This window comes from Oryx dammah, unplaced genomic scaffold, assembly GCF_014754425.2.
Source record: "Oryx dammah isolate SB20612 unplaced genomic scaffold, SCBI_Odam_1.1 HiC_scaffold_17, whole genome shotgun sequence".
Lineage (NCBI taxonomy): Eukaryota > Metazoa > Chordata > Mammalia > Artiodactyla > Bovidae > Oryx > Oryx dammah.
The window spans coordinates 15,325,622-15,345,686 of record NW_024070201.1 but is presented as its reverse complement, the minus strand read 5'-3'; the positions used below and the strand labels follow the sequence as shown (position 1 = coordinate 15,345,686).

The 20,065-nt window shown below is 44.5% G+C and overlaps 1 protein-coding gene across 1 annotated transcript; it reads left to right on the top strand.

Moving 5' to 3' along the window:
- The first annotated feature begins 17,303 nt into the window (after positions 1 to 17,303).
- FUT4 (fucosyltransferase 4) lies at positions 17,304 to 19,343 on the top strand. The gene has a single exon (XM_040257904.1). The coding sequence runs from the start codon at positions 17,322 to 17,324 to the stop codon at positions 18,516 to 18,518; it is 1,197 nt and encodes a 398-aa protein (XP_040113838.1). The 5' UTR covers positions 17,304 to 17,321; the 3' UTR covers positions 18,519 to 19,343.
- The last annotated feature ends 722 nt before the right edge of the window (positions 19,344 to 20,065 follow it).

Sequence of the window (20,065 nt, the reverse complement as noted above, 5' to 3'; positions counted from 1 at the left end):
TGGTATATATGTTATCCCTTTTTAACATATCATTCCTATTCATTAAAATATAACTGAATAATTATATTAAAATTTGTATATATTTGTACTAATTTTTTTTTTTGCATTTATTACTCTACTTTTTGGATATTTGGGTTTTTCAGATAGCGTCTCCTGCATCCCCTGCATTGCAGGTGGATTCTTTATTGCTGAGCCACCAAGGAAGCCCAATTTACTTACAGCCTTCCCCTCAAACTTATTTTTATTATTATTTTTTTTGATATATTCATTTAATTCTTTATTCACTTAATACTGTATTCTATTTTTTTATTTTATTTTACCCCCCAAATTTAAAAAAGTTCTTTATCCTAGTCTTGTGATTACACAACTTTCATTCACCTTCCTCTCTCAAGCTCATCTTAACACTTTCCCCAGTTTATAGTTCTCAAGTTCATTTCTCAGATTTAATGAAATAAATCAACTCAGGTCAACAAAGATTTGTTGACTGGGTATGTCCCTTCCCTACTTAAAAATATTTACGCGATGAAACAGTCAACACCTCTTGAGTCAAAATCTAAACTTTTCCAGATTTAATATAAAAATTTCCACTTAGTCAATTAAGAGATTCTACATGTAAGCCAGTTCCAGCTACCACCATGTTTATGGAACTCTCTCATCACTGGATACTTAAAAAACAGTGTTGTGAACCAGTGGCTAAAATTGGAGAGATTACATCTTCAAAGAAATATAACACCAAAAACTACCTGGAATTGGGGTAAAGGATTTACTATTCTTACAAATCTAAAATCTTAACCTTATCAAAATTCTTACCATCAACCTTTCTACAACCTTTCAACATGTGTGTGTGTGTGTGTGTATATATATATATACTACTTTTACTAATGTGCTCCAAGGCATAAAACATAGATTGCTATGGTTAGTATTCAGAAAATGAATGATGAATGTGACTTTATTCCTACTTATCATCACTGGCATCATTGTTTTGTCAGTTACCTTTTATTCATTATTTACTAGGCTCCAGGCATTGGGGCAAGTTTTATTTTCTTGAATAAAGGAAAGGAAAGTGAAGGTGCTCAGTCACGTCCACCTCTTTGCGACCCCATGGACTGTAGCCTACCAGGTTCCTCCGTCCATGGGATTTTCCAGACAAGGGTACTGGAGTGGGTTGCCATTTCCTTCTTTTCTTCAATAGCAAGATCCTATTTAACAATAAATACATTGCTAATCTCATGTTACAAATCACATATACATATGACAAGACAGCCAAGACTGAGTATTTAAGTAATTTGCCCCAAATCCCAAAACTTGCCCTAATTCACAAGACGACATAAATGCTAGATGATTAGACTATTCTCTGTAAATATTGGCTGAATAGATTTTAATTTTCATAACAAAATAGGAAGCATCCTTTTATTTCTGATTAATAAACATGTTGTGAAGGAAAGATTAGAAAAAAACTTTGAAAACTGTTTTCCTACTGTAATAGAAAAAATGGTTATTAGGTACTCAAGTACAGATACAACACCAGACAGTAATACTCAGAGAAGATTTCTGGGCTCATATACCTTTCCACGTGGCCACAGGCAAAAGGGACCTGGAATGACGTTGTCCCAAAGGGAGCTGGCTGGTAGTTCCATCTAGGCAGCAGCAGGGCTGCTCTTAATGCCAGAAGTCTGAATCTTGTTTCACCATAAGAACGATAGCTCGGTTTCTATTGGTGCTACGTGTAGAGTAGATACAAGCCTTGCTGTTAGCTCACAGACCCCAAGTGGGACTCTGTAGGTTGCCTGGCTTTTATTTGCCAATGCTGCTCAGTCATGTCCAACTCTTTGAAACCCCATGGACCGTACCCAGTCAGACTCTTCTGTCCATGGGATTCTCCAGGCAAGAATACTGGAGTGGGTTTCATTTCCTCCTTCAAGGGATCTTCCCCTCCCAGAGATCAAACCCGCGTTTCCTAAGTCCTCTGCATTAGGAGGCAGATTCTTCACCACTGAGCCACCTATTTTTAGAAATGATGTCCTCTTTGACTAGAAATTATGTCCTCTTTGCACTTGGGCTTTCAGGGTGACTTTAGAAATATCCTTCCCCATGTCTGCTCTACTCCTGCCCCCAAACAAGCTCCCCCCAGTTCATCCTCAGCTTTGCGGTCCGGACTGGGGGGCTCCCCAGCAGCCTCTCCCTTCCGGACCAACCGCTAGCACACACGGCAGCCTTCCCCCTCGGGACTGATGTCACAGCACTGTTTCCTTGCTAGGACTCCTCTCTCTTTTCCACTTTGGGGCCTTGGTCCTTTTGGGATCAAATTCTGTTCTTCACTGCCCCACTGCACAAACCGGTTTCATGTACAGGGTTTTTCATGCCAGGATTGTTTATAATAACAAATAATGTAGAGGATGATTTTAAAAATTACTATATAATAGGATGCCTCTTGTTATTTTTCTTTTTTAAATTTAAAAAGCACTTTTAAATGAAACCTCCTTGAAAGCCAGGGTTACTAGGACATTCTTTCAAATGATAAAAATCTATAGCAATCTTAAATCAATGGCTCTTTTTATTCTTGATGAAACACGACAGAAGCATTCTTTTTGAGGAGAGGACAAAAGAAAACTGCTTTTTTCCTAAAGATGCTTGGATCTTGCCCACTTTCCTCCTTCATTTTATCCGCTCCTGGGTCTGGAATTCCCGTGCTTCCTGGGTTCAAGCCAGGGACAGTTGCCATGGGGTGCTGAGTGACTTGAGTCACAGGGCTTCACCCCCCTTCCTAATTTGGCCAAAGAGTCTGTCTCTCTCTGTTTCTCTCATTTCTCCCCTGTTATACTCCCTCTCTTTTTCCTTTCTTCTTTCTCACCTTTCTTTCCTTTCTTTGTTTTTTTCTTTCTGACTATCTGTCTGCCTTCCTTTCTTCCTTTCCCATATAGCCTTTATTTCTTTATGCTCTGGCCAGTTTCAAAAAGAGATTTATCACTTCAGTTTCCTGTACAATGAGATTTTTAGTCTCCCTACTCTAAGCGTGCAAGGATCATTAAAAGCTATGTCTTTTTTCTCCTGATCCTGATCTTTATTTCACTCTATTCTTTCATTTAAATTCTAATTTAAAGTTTATCAAGTTTGATCCTGGTAGCCAATATCGAAAGGAAATCCTGATAAGTAAAATAACATTGTTCATAACATTTAAAAAACCTCCCCGGTTTGAATATAAGTTGGATTGTGTCTCCACAAAAATTTTATGTTGAAAACTTAACTCCTAGTACCTCAATAAAGTTGATTTTTTTAAAACGCTTAGATTAAAAAAAAAAAAAACAGGGCTCCTTGGAAAAATGTCTGATTCTAGACCCGAGGCAGGAAATCTCCAGGGTGAATTTAGAACATCTTGTTTTACCAGAAAATAGGGAAGTTTCCAAAATTAATAGGTCACATCCAAAGCACTTAGGAGTCACTATAAAGCAGTCCTCTGTCCAAAGATGGGGAAATTTGAGCACAAAATAAATGACACACTGAATATATAAACAGCCATGAGTTCATATGGATATTTTTTTAAATGAGAGAGAATGAAGGCAAATGGCAACAACAGAAACAAAACCCAGCTTCACTAAATACCAATCAAGATTGCAAAGGCATTAATTCTTATTTACAAAGGTAGTAACTAAAAAGAAAGAATCATCTATGATCTTACCTTTTCTGAGCAATTTGGTAATTTAAGTACCTAAGATACCTGGTGGAGAAGGCAACGGCACCCCACTCCAGTACTCTTGCCTGGAAAATCCCATGGACGGAGGAGCCTGGTGGGCTGCAGTCCATGGGGTCGCTGAGGGTCGGACACAACTGAGTGACTTCACTTTCACTTTTCACTTTCATGCATTGGAGAAGGAAATGGCAACCCACTCCTGTGTTCTTGCCTGGAGAATCCCAGGGACGGGGGAGCCTGGTGGGCTGACGTCTATGGGGTCGCACAGAGTCGGACACGACTGACGTGACTTAGCAGCAGCAGCAGTAGCAAGAGCCCTAGTAGATTAAGGGATATCCTCTTTACAGAATTTCAGTTAATAAATGTGGAAAGAATGAGAGATTAATGAAACCATCATTTTATAATCCACAAAGTGTTGACTGACTCTACTCATCAGTGGATGAAACCATTAGACAAGTGTTGATGAGAGATTCCTCATTGGGAGGGAAGGCTGGGCACCACCAGAATCTGTAATTTATCTTCATGAGACACAAGTGCCACAATGGGACACTGAGTGCCACCTGGTGTCAAGTTACCCGTGGCTTGATTAGATTTATGCAATTCCTTTTGAGTGAGTAGACTTTGTAGGTGGCACAGTCATGAAGGAGTGAAATGATATGATAAATGAGATTTACCTGAAAACATAAAAAGAAATAAAGGGAAAGTGGTTAAAGGGAGCATATGTGGGTAATCAATAATTGCTGACTCTTGATGAAGGGAACTAAGGGGCTCATCACCCTTTTCTTCCTAAGTTTGTATGTGTTTTTTCTTTTTTTTTATATATAATTTATTTTTTTTACTTTACAATTCTGTATTGGTTTTGGCATACATTGACATGAATCCACCATGGGTGTACATGCGTTCCCAAACATGAACCCCCCTCCCACCCCCCTCCCCACAACATCTCTCTGGGTCATCCCCGCGTACCAGCCCCAAGCGTGCCATATCCTGCATCGGACATAGACTGGCAATTCGATTCTTACATGATATTATACATGTTTCAATGTCATTCTCCCAAATCATCTCACTCTCTCCCTCTCCCACTGAGTCCAAAAGTCTGCTATACCCATAATAAGTTGTTTTACAGTAGAAATAAGGAAGCATTTGTTTATGGAAATAATAGACTGAGAAAGTTTCTCCCTTGGTCATCTGTTTAAAATAAAAAGGAAAACAAGAGTCAGACACCTCTTCAGAACTGTTCAGCTCACACAGGTGTTCATTTCTCTGAGAACTACCATCCCCACTCCCTTCCCTAGCCCATCCACTGACCACCACACCTCTGGACCCTATGCCAGACCATAGCTAATTTCACTAGGTGAACACCACACCCAAGATAGTCCGGTCAGATTCTCGCTGCCAAAGACTTAAAATTGAAAATCAAAGTTGCTTGTCAGACAATGCTGTTGGAGAATCATGGAGCTATGGAGGATTATGTTCTGCCTAGCAAACGGGAGAAACACAGAAAGAGCTGATGGGGGTGGCAGGGTGGAGGGAAAGAAGCAGATGTAGAATTCTGACATCGTTCTCTGCCCCACAGTCCTCCTTTTGGACTTTGAAACCCCTCTCACAAGAGAGTAACTTTTGTTCAAGCGAGCCCACTGTCACAGATTAGCTTTGGGTGCAGGACACCAAGGCCTTAGCTACCCATGAGTGTCAGATGAGAGTCTGGGAGCCAGCGGACTTGCAGGGCATCACTGAACACTGTCCCTCAGTGGAGGGGCCTTTGGCCTCACAGATGGCTTAAATCTTTGATCATTTAAGGAAATTTCTGCTGAGTGACTCTATAACTTAATTACACTAGCTTTCTTACTATCACTAATAAAACTCTCCAACTCAAAAAAATAAAAAAGGAGGGTCACTATGAGACCTACTTCTTACATAATAGTAAATTTTGTCCCCCACCCTTTTCTTTTTTGTCAAAAGCTGCCTCTAGCAGGTCACTGTAATTGCAGCCAAAAGAATCCTTAGTAGTACTGTTAGGGGAAGCACACTGATTGAAACTGCCCACCCTGGCCAGGCACCATAGTTAACATTTGCATGAGTTGTTTTATGACAGGACATCCTGATAAGGAATAAGGAACTAAGAAGCCACCACCAATCCGAAGAGTTCGGGAAAGGTCGAAAAGAGGCACCACGTGTCCATCCACTTCCCAGAATCCCTCTCTCTAGCATCCATCTCGGCTGAGTGATGTGTGCAGCACCAGAAAAGACTCTGAATTAGAATGATTGGCCAAAGACCACCCAGAAACTAATCCCATCACCATAAAACCCGAGACTGCGAGCCACGTGGCAGAGCAGTTCTCCAGGTTTCTTTCACCCTACTGCTCTCCATCCGGGTGCTCTTTCCCAATAAAATCTCTTGCTTTGTCAGCACATGTGTCTCCTTGGACAATTCATTTCCGAGTGTTAGACAAGAGCCCAGTTTCAGGCCCTGGAAAGGGTCCCCCTTCCTGCAACAGTACAACTGCTTTTAGTTTTATCTGTCTTAATTATAGTGCTTCCTTGAAGCACACCTATGGGCTAAATAGCTTCCTTCCAGTTTATATTTCCACATCTCTATAACTAAAGGTGAGAGAGTAGAAGCTTTGGGTGGAGAGACCCATGTCTACACCCCGCCCCTCACAAATCCTAGCTTCCCTTTAACCTGAAAAATTTATTTGACAGTATGAAAAAATCTTGCTTAACTAATTATAACTGGATATGAAAGAGTTGCAGAAATAGGTATCTAAAAGAACTTTCCACTCTGATGGTGACACTTGATTAATGCAAAATTACAAAGGACAAAAGTGACAAGGCGATCAAGGAAATGTTGCTTCAAGAGGCAAATGGGTAGGGTTACTAAAGGCCTAACACATCACAGCTTTTTTTTTTTTTTTTACAGTTCGGTTACAGCTCAACAGTTTTATCCGGCAAACAAAGAATCCTACAACCTCCAGGTGTGAGGGTAGGCAGACTCCAACAGAGAGGCCTCAATGGGTTTTGGCTCCCCTTTTTATAAGTTTTTGTCTCCTCCCCAGTGAGCCTGCCCTATGCAAATTAGGGCTAGCCAGGGAAGGGCTGTGTTTTTTCACCTCACATAACAGCTTCTGAAGTCTACGTTTAGATTCTTCAAGTCTGAAATTTCTCTCAAGCCATAGTTCACCGTATGGGGTTGAATGTGACAGTTAGCATGTCCCACAGGGGTAGAAATGTTCATTTGTTTGTTTGTTCAGGTATACCTCACATGCCTGGCACACACTTGACATCCAATAAGTGTTACTGCACTAAGTTATTTGCAAATTTTTAAACCCAAACAAGTTCTGACCCTAATGTAGCCTTGCAAATATGGAGTTGGCCAAAAAGTTTGTTTGGTTTTAAACCAACCCAATATCAATACAGAATGATTCTCAGTGCTATATGGCTTGGAAAACACTTTAGGAATAGCTCTACAAGCTGATAATGTCAAAATATATCAAAAATAAAGGAAAATCACAGCATTTTATCTTTTAAAGGAACACAGATAATCCTGAGGTCATCATACCAAAATCTGACAACAATCCCTAAAGTTCTTTCTCAAACTGTGGACAGGGAAATTGGTCTTTGAGAGCCTGGAGGGAACCCAAGAGGCAAAGTATCTTTGCAATGATGAAGAGCAGGCTCTGTGAATGGTGGTCAGACAGCATCTCCAGTTTTCAATCACTCGAATTTCTCTTCTCTGACTTTAAGAGGGGCAATGGCACCCCACTCCAGTACTCTTGCCTGGAAAATCCCATGGACAGAGGAGCATAGTGGGCTGCAGTCCATGGGGTCGCTGAGAGTTGGACACGACTCGGTGACTTCACTTTCAGTTTTCACTTTCATGCATTAGAGAAGGAAATGGCAACCCACTCCAGTGTTCTTGCCTGGAGAATCCCAGGGACGGCGGAGCCTGGTGGGCTGCCGTCTATGGGGTCACACAGAGTCAGACACGACTGAAGTGACTTAGCAGCAGCAGCACTCCTCCTACTGTCTTAGATGCTCCTGGAAATTGTCTTTGAACAGTGACTCATGCAAAGAAGTTTCCTTTTTTTGTTTTTTTGCAGAGTTGTATGGTGCTGCAAGGCCAGAAATATTTCCGGCAATGCAATCAGACAGTTGGGGCAGTGTTTAGTCACCCGCAGAATCTCTTTCTCCTGAGATCAAATGTTTGTTGAATCCGGTTAAACATTGCTATGGCTTCCTAGGTGGTGCAGTTGTAAAGAATCCACCTGCCAACGCAGGAGACTCAAGAGACGCAGGTTTGGTCCCTGGGTCTGGAAGATCCCGTGGAGTAGGGAATGGCAACCCGCTCCCGTATTCTTGCCTAGAAAATTCCACTGAAAAAGGAGCCTAGCAGTCTCGAGTCCATGGGGTCGCAAAGAGTTAGACACGACTGAGCATCCAGAAACATTCTGAGGGTAAATTCAGACCCAAAGGTTCTTTTTGGAGTGATTGAAAATAATATAACCAGCATTTTTATGGTGATTTCACAGCAGCGAATCATGCAAGATTTCTGGGCTGTGGTTTATTTGACCACAATAAGCTGGTCATAAAAAATGTTCCCTTGGTATCTCTAATTTTCTTGATGAGATCTCTAGTCTTTCCCATTCTGTTGTTTTCCTCTATTTCTTTGCATTGATTGCTGAGGAAGGCTTTCTTATCTCTCCTTGCTATTCTTTGGAACTCTGGATTCAAATGGGTATATCTTTCCTTTTCCCCTTTGCTTTTTGCGTCCCTTCTTTTCACAGCTATTTGTAAGACCTCCTCAGACAGCCATTTTCCTTTTTTGCATTTCTTTTTCTTGGTGATGGTCTTGATTCCTGTCTCCTGTACAATGTCACAAACCTCCATCCATAGTTCATCAGGCACTCTGTCTATCAGATCTAGTCCCTTAAATCTATTTCTCACTTCCACTATATAGTCATAAGGGATTTGATTTAGGTCATACCTGACAGAAATGGTAGGAACCTAACAGAAGCAGAAGATATTAAGAAGAGGTGGCAAGAATATACAGAAGAACTGTACAAAAAAGATCTTCATGACCCAGAAAATAATTATGGTGTGATCACTCATCTAGAGCCAGACATCCTGGAATGTGAAGTCAAGTGGGCCTTAGCAAGCATCACTAAAAACAAAGCTAGTGGAGGTGATGGAATTCCAGTTGAGCTATTTCAAATCCTGAAAGATGATGGTATGAAAGTGCTGCACTCAATATGCCAGCAAATTTGGAAAACTCAGCAGTGGCCACAGGACTGGAAAAAGGTCAGTTTTTCATTCCAATTCCAAAGAAAGGTAATACCAAAGAATGTTCAAACTACTGCACAATTGCACTCATTTCACACGCTAGTAAAGTAATGCTCAAAATTCTCCAAGCTAAGCTTCAGCAATAAGTGAACCATAAACTTCCAGATGTTCAAGCTGGTTTTAGAAAAGGCAGAGGAACCAGAGATCAAATTGCCAACATCTGCTGGATCATCGAAAAAGCAAAAGCATTCCAGAAAAACATCTATTTCTGCTTTATTGACTATGCCAAAGCCTTTGACTGTGTGGATCACAATAAACTGTGGAAAATTCTGAAAGAGATGGGAATACCAGACCACCTGACCTGCCTCTTGAGAAACCTGTATGCAGGTCAGGAAGCAACAGTTAGAACTGGACATGGAACAACAGACTGGTTCCAAATAGGAAAAGGAGTACATCAAGGCTGTATATTGTCACCCTGCTTATTTAACTTCTATGCAGAGTACATCATGAGAAACACTGGGCTGGAAGAAGCACAAGCTCGAATCAAGATTGCTGGGAGAAATATCAATAACCTCAGATATGTAGATGACACCACTCTTATGGCAGAAAGTGAAGAGGAACTAAAAAGCCTTTTGATGAAAGTGAAAGAGGAGAGTGAAAAAGTTGGCTTAAAGCTCAACATTCAGAAAACGAAGATCATGGCATCTGGTCCCTTCACTTCATGGCAAATAGATAGCAAAACAGTGGAAACAATGGCTGACTTTATTTTTCTGGGCTCCAAAATCACTGCAGATGGTGACTGCAGCCAGGAAATTAAAAGACACTTGCTTCTTGGAAGGAAAGTTATGACCAACCTAAACAGCATATTGAAAAGCAGAGACATTACTTTGCCAACAAATGTCCATCTAGTCAAGGCTATGGTTTTTCCAGTGGTCATGTATGGATGTGAGAGTTGGACTGTGAAGAAAGCTGAGCACCAAAGAATCGATGTTTTTGAACTGTGGTGTTGGAGAAGACTCTTGAGAGTCCCTTGGACTGCAAGGAGATCCAACCAGTCCATCCTAAAAGAGATCAGTCCTGAGTATTAATTGGAAGGACTGATGTTGAAGCTGAAACTTCAATACTTCGGCCACCTGATGTGAAGAGCTGACTCATTTGAAAAGACCCTGATGCTGGGAAAGATTGAGGGCAGGAGGAGAAGGGGACGACAGAGATGAGATGGTTGCATGGCATCATCGACTCGATGGACATGGGTTTGGGTGGACTCCGGAATTGGTGGTGGACAGGGAGGCCTGTCATGCTGCGGTTCATGGGGTCACAAAGAGTCGGACACGACTGAGTGACTGAACTGAACTGAAACTGAAGCTGGTCATGGAACTATAAAATGTGGCTGCCCCACTTCTTTGGCAATAATTTTCCCTTGCCATGCATGAGCAACATGGATTACCCTTCCATTGTCATATGCTTTCAAAATCATTTATATGTCACTAGTTTTGTTGACTTTAATCCAGCAAGTATTTCTTAATATTTCAAGTACCTCAGACTCCTTTTAGAAGAAGAATCGCAGGATCAAGCGTGATGGAATCTGATCTGACTACTTTTGTGTTCTCAGTGGTTGCTTGAGGGAAATTTGCTGGTTGAGGCGAACTTCCCTGACTTCTATGGAAAATGCATCTCCTCTCCATTTTCTGTAGTGAGGTGTGCCCTGGGTCTGTGTGAGAACTGGGGTCAGAACAGGGGAAAGATGAGGGGATTCACCATCCCTTCCTCCAACTGTAAAGAGTTGGGCTCCCTTCCTGAGTTCGGGTCTTCTCTTGAGTTAGGGTCTGATTGCCTTGAGTATGGCCACACATAAGCTCTGATGTGGAGCCGGTACCATAGTAAACCCCGATCAGACCTGTTTGTGATCCTGAGACTGTACAGGATTTGTGCTAACTCATTTGACCAAGGACCCAAATAGACTTCAGGTGAGGTATGAAGACAGTGCTGGTGAACATGAAGAGGACTTGGGGAAGCCAGTATGATACTCCACATTTTTACCCTACGCTTGTGCTATATTATTTATCTTAGTCATTAGTTTCCAGTCCAATGTCTTTTACATACTCTTCATGAATGAATAAAGTGAACTGTTTCATAAGTGCTTCATGAAATGTAAAATTACAAGTAGGCATTTCCCTGGTGGTCCAGTGATTAAGATTCTGCACTTCCACCTCAGGGGGTGTGGGTTCAATCCCTGGTCAGGGAACTAAGATCCCACATACTGAGTGATGCAGCCAAAAAAAAACAAAAAAAAAATTAAAAGTCGTGTTCAGTCACTCACTCATCTATTCGCTTATTTAACAAATATTTATTATACACCTTGCATGTGCCAGGCACTGCACTGTGTGATATTAACATGTTCATTGCAATGCCAACATAATTTTCTATTTTGGGGGGAGGTAAGAAGTGGGTTTATTTAGAGAGAAACACATTCCACAGGCAGATTGTCGGTCACCTCAGAAGGCCAAAATAATTTTCTTTTGTGTAAGTCTTGTATTCCATAACTTGTACATGTGACTGCAAATACACTCTAAGAAAGAGTATTTTAACAAGGAGAATGCAGATGTAAGCCCTACAAACATTTTGAATATGATACAAATATTTCTGACTGTAAACCAGAATTTGACAATGTACCTTTTCCTGAACATCCAAAATTCTTGCCTTACCTGTTCAGTCAAGTAAGAATACAGAAAGGACTCGAGTGCATAAGAGTTAAAATCCTAAAGTAAGTGCAATACATTCTCATATTGACTATTCATCACAATCTCTTAGGGGCAGTAAAATTTTGCACTGAGATAAAGACGAACAACCTTAAAAGTTGGTGCTAGTTTTATTTTTCTATCAAGGATTTAAGAGGGCAATGAACAATAACTTGTGGATTGTTATGGAACTTACACAATCCTTAACAGTTATTAACTAAGTAACTCCATAATCGTCAGCCCAATCATGCACAGGAAAAAAATCATATCTGACAAAAGAAATAATCACCTTTCTGCATACAAGTTAGCTTTTCCAGTTATACCTGCTCACTGGTTGCTCCCCATTTCCTAGTAAGTATGTCATCCTGGGAGGAACTTTGCCCTTTTCTGTCTTCAATGGAAAAAAAAAAATTGAAGTATACTTAGCAGGTCAATGTTCAGTTACAGAAATCTCAGATCTAATAAAAAAATAGCAACCCATTTGAGGACAGTCTGGCTCTCATGGACCCAGGCTGACCGTGAGCTTGGTGCTCGTGGGCAGACCCAGGGCAGTCACAACACATTCTGAGGCATCTCTGGAAAATAGCAGCTGTCTCTGGGAAGGAGCAGTGTGTCTGTGTGCTCAGTCACTTAGTTATGTCTGACTCTTTGTGACTGTAGCCTGCCAGGCTCCTCTGTTCATCAAATTTTCCAGGCAAGAATACCGGAGTGTGTTGCCATTTCCTACTCCATGGGATCTTCTCCACCCAGGGATGGAACTCATCTTACATCTCCTGCTTTGGCAGACAGGTTCTTTACCACTGCCCAACTTGGGAAGTCCTGAGGAGCAGCAGGACAGGCTTAAAATGAACTCTTTCCATGTAGAAGAACAAAGCATGAGTTGAATTCTTAGGAACTTCAGTTGGCCTGGTTCTTGCCCCCAGAGACCTCCAGTCCCTATATCAAATTTTGGAACTGAATACACAATCCTCGGTCCCATTCTTGATGAAGTGAGCCTTGCATTTTGGAGCTCTCCTCTAGTTTGTACAAACCTTTAGTCAAAATTCTTTATTGATGCCTGACATTGTCATCATGCTTGTGACTGAAATCCAGTTCTTCTTGGGTAATACTTTGTGGAAACTAGGAGGTCTTTAAATACATACAAAAGAAACATTTGCTTATCGTTACAAAGTTAAAAAGAATCATAGAATGTTTAAAGTTCTAAAGTGATTTAGAATTTATTTAGAATTGCACAAGGCTGGTAGACACGTGATTTTGGTCTCTGTCACTGTCCCTTCCCTCTTCTTAAGGTAAGAGCACTTCACTTTTTCCTTTGGGGAATTACCTTTCCCCCATTTTAGTCCACAGTCTTTATATGAGATCGATTCTACCCCCTAGACCCAGAAGAGGGTCTGAAGGGAGTCCGCATGCCCTGACCACAGTGATTCTTCAAGCATAAGTGCCTAATTCAGGTTGTGCCAGTGAGACCCAGCCTAATTTGATGGAGTTTCTGATGACTGTCCTCAGGGTCCTGATTAATATATGTATAGCATTTACCGCTGAAAGCCTAAGGAACTACTTAAAGTCACAAGTCATTCAAATAGCCAGTTTCTCCTGATACTTGCCCACTTTCTAGTTGGAGATCAGTGATATTAACAGAGCATTTTAATAATACAATAAGAGCATTCATTCATTCAACAAGTATTCATTGAGATGATGAATACAACTAGATGCCTGGTTCTGTGCTAGGGATAGAGTTTGACAGAAATAGCCATGATCACTGCCCAATCATGTTCTGAAAGATGTATATATAGGGACACACAGGAGGGGCATGTGATCTACCCCAGATGTATGCATATGGATGTCCAGGAGGGCTTCCTGGAGAAAGAGACTGGCCTGCTACATATCTCTGAACTGATTCTCCTTTAAGTTTAATTTAATCTCATTCTCACAGCTACTATCTTAGTTCAGGCTCTCTGAATTATAGCAAGAGCTTTCTAACTAGACTAGATACTTCTTCTACTTTTATCCTGGCCCCTAATACCCAACTTCCCTGGTGGCTCAGATGGAAAAGAATCTGCCTGCAATGCGGGAGACCTGGGTTCAATCCTTGGGTTGGGAAGATCCCCTGGAGAAGGGCATGGCAACCCACTCCAGTGTTCTTGTCTGGAGAATCTCCATGGACAGAGGAGGCTGGGGGGCTACAGTCCAAACAGTCAGACACAACTGAGAAACTAAGCACAATACCCAGTTCATTCTTCACTGATGACAGAATGATTTGTTTCTTAGCAACATTTTATTGACATACTATACATATATAAAATCACATATGTAAGCATACGGTCTGATGAAGTTCCTCAACCAAATATACCCATTAACCAGTGCCCACATCAATAAACATGGCCAGCATGCCAGAAGCCCATCTCATGTGTATACTCATCTCCTTTCACAAGTGAGCTTTTAAAAATACTAATCTTGATGGACATGTACACACATCTATATTTAAAATGGATAACTAACAAGGTCCTATTGTATAGCATATGGAACACTGCTCAGTGTTATGTGGCAGCCTGGATGAGAAGGGCGTTCTGGGGAGATTGGATACACACATATATGTATGGTCGAGTCCCTTGTTGTTCACCCTAAACTATCACAACATTGTTAATTGGTTATGTTGTTGTTTTTCAGTTGCTAAATCATGTCCAGCTCCACGACCCCATGTACTGTAGTCTAACAGGCTTCTCTGTCCATAGGGATTTTCCAGGCAAGAATACTGGAGTGGGTTGCCATTTCCTTCTCCAGGGGTCAAACACTTGCTCCTTGGAAGAAAAGCAATGACAAACCTAGACAGAGTATTTTTAAAACCTAGACATCATTTTGCCTACAAAGGTTCATCTAGTCAAAGCTATGGTTTTTCCAGTAGTCATGTCTGGATGTGAGCTGCTGCTGCTGCTGCTGCTAAGTCACTTCAGTCGTGTCCAACTCTGTGTGATCCCATAGACGAAAGCCCACCAGGCTCCCCCGTCCCTGGGAGTCTCCAGGCAAGAACACTAGAGTGGGTTGCCATTTTCTTCTCCAATGCATGAGAGTGAAAAGTGAAAGTGAAATTGCTCAGAGTCTGACTCTCAGCAACCCCATGGACTGCAGCCTTTCAGGCTCCTCCGTCCATGGGATTTTCCAGGCAGGAGTACTGGAGTGGGGTGCCATTGCCTTCTCCCTGGATGTGAGAGTTAGACCATAAAGAAGACTGAGCTCTGAAGAACTGATGCTTTCAAACTGTGATGCTGGAGAGACTCTTGAGAATCCCTTGGACAGCAAGCTCTAACCAGTCAGTCTAAAGGAAATCAACACTGAATATTCACTGAAAGGACTGATGCTGAAGCTAAAGCTTCAATACTTTGGCCACTTAATGCAAAGAGCCAACTCACTGGAAAAGACCCTGATGCTGTGAAAGATTGAGGGCAGGAGGAAAAGGGGGCAACAGAGGATGAGATGGTTGGATGGCATCACCAACCCAACGGACATGAGCTTGAGCAAACTCAGGGAGATAGCAAAGGACAGGGAAGCCTGGCGTGCTGCCATTCCATGGGGTTGCAAAGAGTCAGACATGACTGAGCGACTGAACAACAACAAGGGAAAATTGAATAAATAAGCAAGCAGATTAACATTTACCAAATGCCAGACACAATGTAAGGTTTTATCTATGATGTCTCATTTTACTGAAGTTGGGGAGAGAGGATGGGCATAAGGGTATAGATTTCTCAATCATACAAAAATAAAACCCAACATGTCCTTTCCTTCCTTTGAAAGGAAGTTATTCATTCATTTACAGCTTTTTCTTTCTAATTAAAAATAAACTGAAGAATCACTGAGATATCTTATTTCAAAGGCTATTTGTTTAACTATTAATAGCTTGAAAAGTGATTCTATGGAAAGAAAAACATTCTAAAAAGTTTTGGTGTAGGAGAAAGTATCACAAGGTTGATGGGTATAGCCAGAGCACCTAACACTGTTCATTCAGCTTCCAAACTGTCAGTGCAGGCAGGCAGGAAGTGCCACCTGAAACCATTTTTATGGAAGCTTTTACAATCTGTACTTGGTTTTCAATGAAAAAGTTCTTCACAATAAATCCATATGGCATAACATCAAAAACACCTCTCAGGTTGGCCCCTTCCCAGCAAGTCTATTTCTTCCCTAACGTCTTGTAACTTACCTGGCAGTGGGGCTGGGACATCACCCATGCACCGCTGGGCTCTAAAAATTCTCTCAAAACTGCCTGCTCTTCTCAGGTCAGCAGCCCGCCCATGCCCTATTTAGAAATTTGCTGAAGAAAAATTTAGTTACATAAAAGAAGGTCAAAATCCAGAAATTCAAAATCAAGCCATAGAGAAAAAACTCCTTAAGTCACTGTGGAGGTATATGCCTCGGTTGCTTCGTTGATCAACCAGAAGGTACCACTGTGATACTTATCCTTTATATCCTAAACTTGGATGCTATATTTATTAGTCATCCTTTTATAGTCCTATGTTTTGAATTATCTTCCTATTCCTAAATGCAGACAAACCATTTCTTAAGTGCTTAGAAGAAAAAAAAAAAATGATGGCGTTCATCCATCCATCTCATTGAATAGGCAGGAGTTTCCCTGAGGACAATGGCCTCAAGGGCCACATTTTTACGTTTGGTTTATTGAGTTCTCCTAGCCCTGGTACAAAGAAAGCTTTGAGCCAGCAGGCAGAAGCGTTCATTCAGTGGCGGAGGGAAGAAACAGAACAATTCCATTGTTTAGAAACAATTCTCCCTCCACTGCTGGAGCGATAGGCAAAGCTAAGGTCTTTTTGACAGAAGGCTTTCCTGGAAAACTTGGTTTCACAAAATGCACCACCTCTGTGGACCGCGCAGAGGAGGCCGAGTGCAGGACCTGCGGGGTCGGCGGCAGGTCACGAGGTCAAGGCTGCCCCTCCGTCCGCTCCGCACCTCGGCCTCGCAGGCTCCCTCCCTCCCGCAGGCGTCACCGGCCCTGGACAGCACGAGAGGAAGGAAGCGGTTCCCCGGTCCCACCCCCAGGCTGCCTTTCTCCGGTGCCCGCCTCCTCTCGCGCCGCCAACGCGGCTTCGGGAGGGTCTCACGCCGCCTGCCCGCGCCAGGGGGTGAAGCCGGCTCTCACCCTGGAAGGCAAGCGTCTGGGCCGCCGCGATTGAGGGGGGCGTAGCTGGGAGGGCATATTCCGGGCCGAGGCTTGGGGTGGGCGGAGAGAGGCTGGAGCCGCGGGTGCGGCGCGGCCGGGAAATCCAGGAACCCTGGAGGGGCGCAGGAGCGGACGGAGGTGCCGCAGGAGGCGCCCGGGGCCTGGCCGGGCCGGTCGGGCCGGGGACGCGGTGGAGGGGAGGGACCCAGCGGCGCCAGGTTGGGCCGTCGGGTCCGCCCCGCTCGCCCTGGAACCTCGCCGGGAGGGGAGCGGCGGGGAGGAGAGCGGGACCCGCTGGTCCTCGGATCCCGGGACCGCCCTCTCGCGCTCCAGGGCGGGGGGAGAGCGCCTAAGAAGGCTGGAGCCGCCGCGGCAGCATGAGAGCGGGCGCCGGCGCTCCACGCTCGCGGCCGCGCGGCGGGCAGCGGCGGCGGCTCTGCCGGCGCTCGCCATGCGCGCGCGCTGGGGCCGGCGGGGCACCCGGCGCGGAGGTCTGGGGCTGCCCCGCACCCACTTGGCGCTGCTGGCCGCCAGCCTGCTGTCCACCGCCCTGGCCATCTACGTTTGCTGGAAGCAGCTGCCGCCTCTGCCCTGGGGCTCCCCCAGCCCGGCGCGGCCGGTGAACGTGCTGCTGTGGTGGGAGCCCTTCAGGGGCCGACACAACCCCCGCAGGCCGCCCCCCGACTGCCAGCGGCGCTTCAACATCAGCGGCTGCGTCCTGCACACAGATCGCGCGGCCTACGGGGAGGCCCAGGCGGTGCTCTTCCACCACCGAGACTTGGTGAAGGGACCCCCGGACTGGCCCCCGCCTTGGGGCGTCCAGATGCCCCCGGCGGAGGAGCAGAAAGGGCTGGTGATGGACGACGTGGGGCAAGAGGATGAGGCCGAAACCCTGGCCGCCTTGGGCCCCCGGCCCCCGGGCCAGCGCTGGGTGTGGATGAACTTCGAGTCGCCCTCCCATTCCCCAGGGTTGCAGGGCCTGGCAGGTAACATCTTCAACTGGACGCTCTCCTACAGGGCCGACTCGGACATCTTCGTGCCTTACGGCTACCTCTACCCCAGGACCCATCCCAGCGAGCAGCCGCCTGGGCTGGTCCCACCGCTGGTCCGGAAGCAGGGGCTGGTGGCCTGGGTGGTGAGCAACTGGGACGAGCGCCAGGTGCGCGTGCGCTACTACCGCCGGCTGAGTCAGTACGTGACCGTGGACGTGTTCGGCAAGGGCGGGCCCGGGCAGCCGCTGCCCGACGCGGAGCTCGTGCACACGGTGGCCCGCTACAAGTTCTACCTGGCCTTTGAGAACTCGCAGCACCTGGATTATATCACCGAGAAGCTGTGGCGCAACGCCTTCCTGGCTGGGGCCGTGCCGGTCGTGCTGGGCCCAAACCGTACCAATTACGAGCGCTTCGTGCCCTCCAATGCCTTCATCCACGTGGACGATTTCCCTTCTGCCTCCTCCCTGGCCGCCTACCTGCAGTTCCTGGACCGCAACCCGTCTGTCTATCGCGGCTACTTCAGGTGGCGCCGGAGCCATGCCGTGCATGTCACCTCCTTCTGGGACGAGCCCTGGTGCCTGGCCTGCCAGGCTGTGCAGAAGGCTGGGGACCAACGCAAGAGCGTCCCCAACTTGGCTGGCTGGTTTCAACAGTGAGGTCACTGTCCCCCCGGGTGTGACCCTGGAGGCCATGTCTGGATGCTCTGCGGTGCCTCTCCTTGACGGCCGAGTCGTGGGACTGCATTTCCTAAATACCCGTTTTTAATCTATGCGAACAAGTTGATTTACCAATTAATATCATTCAACACAAAGACTGGGTGGGAAGGATCCTGGGTGCTCGTGGTTTTTGCATAACTTGCGGTTGTCCGAGGGCCCTCCTTGTAAGGTGAGGAAACAGTTTACCTACAAGAAACAATGGTCCATGGCTCTGAATTTCCTCATCTGCCACAGGCTATATTTGTGACCTGTGCTGAGTCCAAATTTCACTGACTCCTCCACTCACATATCCCTGGGCCAAATGCTGCAAACCCCTGGTTTTAGAAAGAGCCTTGTTGCAGGATAGCGAAGGGACTGTGGCCACCAGTGGGTCTTACTCCTTGTACCTGGATTCCTCAAAGCCTCATCGCCTAAGAAAGGTGAGGAGGGCGGTCCAAGACTCCACTGACTTCAGTAACAACTTCTGTTGCTTGTTCCCCTGCTTTATGAATGGAAACAAGATGCTGGATTGTCCTTGGAGAAGAGGGAGAGTGAATATTTGGTGTACCTCACTTTATACAAATGTATTCCTGAAAGGCCGCTTTTTAATCAAATCCACTGTTATAAGAGAGCACAGTGTTTAATAGAACCCTGTGGAGAATCCCTTTACAATGTGAATAATCATCTCCTGATTTCTTCTGTATCCATTTTTCTATAACCTGGATTTTTAAAAAAGCATAATTATAGATGTGAAAATAAAGCAGAAGCAACCTTCTTCTCACTTCATCCCAGAAATCCAGCCTGTGTTTACATAGAAAAGGAAGCCATACTATCATTTTCCACGGAATTATTTATTTTTGTGTCTTTACAGGAGCTGAAATTTAAACCCGGAAAGTCAGTCCTCCGGGGGTGCTGGCATTACCCCTCTGCAGAACAGCGAGTGAGATTGCACTGTATTACGGAATCATGCAAAAGGAAAAAAGTCTGCCGGCTGTTAATGGCAGTTTTTGACTCTTGTCAGTTTGAAGTTAAATGTTTGGTTGCTAGGGAATAGAACTAAATCTGTGCCTGCAGGAAAACTTTATCTTTTGTTACAAAAATCTGCAATTCTCCCTGGGGCCATGTACAAGCTTAGTTGCTCAGTCCTGTCTGACTCTTTGTGACCCTATGAACTGTAGCCTGCCAGGCTCTTCTGTCCTTGGGATTCTCCAGGCAAGAATACTGGAGTGGGTTGCTATTCCCTTCTCCAGGGGATCTTTCTGACCCAGGAATCAAACCCAGGTCTCCTGCATTGCAGGCAGTTCTTTACCATCTAGATACAAACATTTCTGTGGCCCTTGAGACTGTGCTGTGGGACCAACTTTGAAAATATACCCATTGACTAAAAACTGTTGAATGAACAGCATATTAGGTGTCACCATGTACCTGCACTGTGTGAAACCCTGAGTGTGAGAAAGACAAAAATATTTAAGACAAGGTCCCTATCATTAAGGCTCTTGAAATCTACT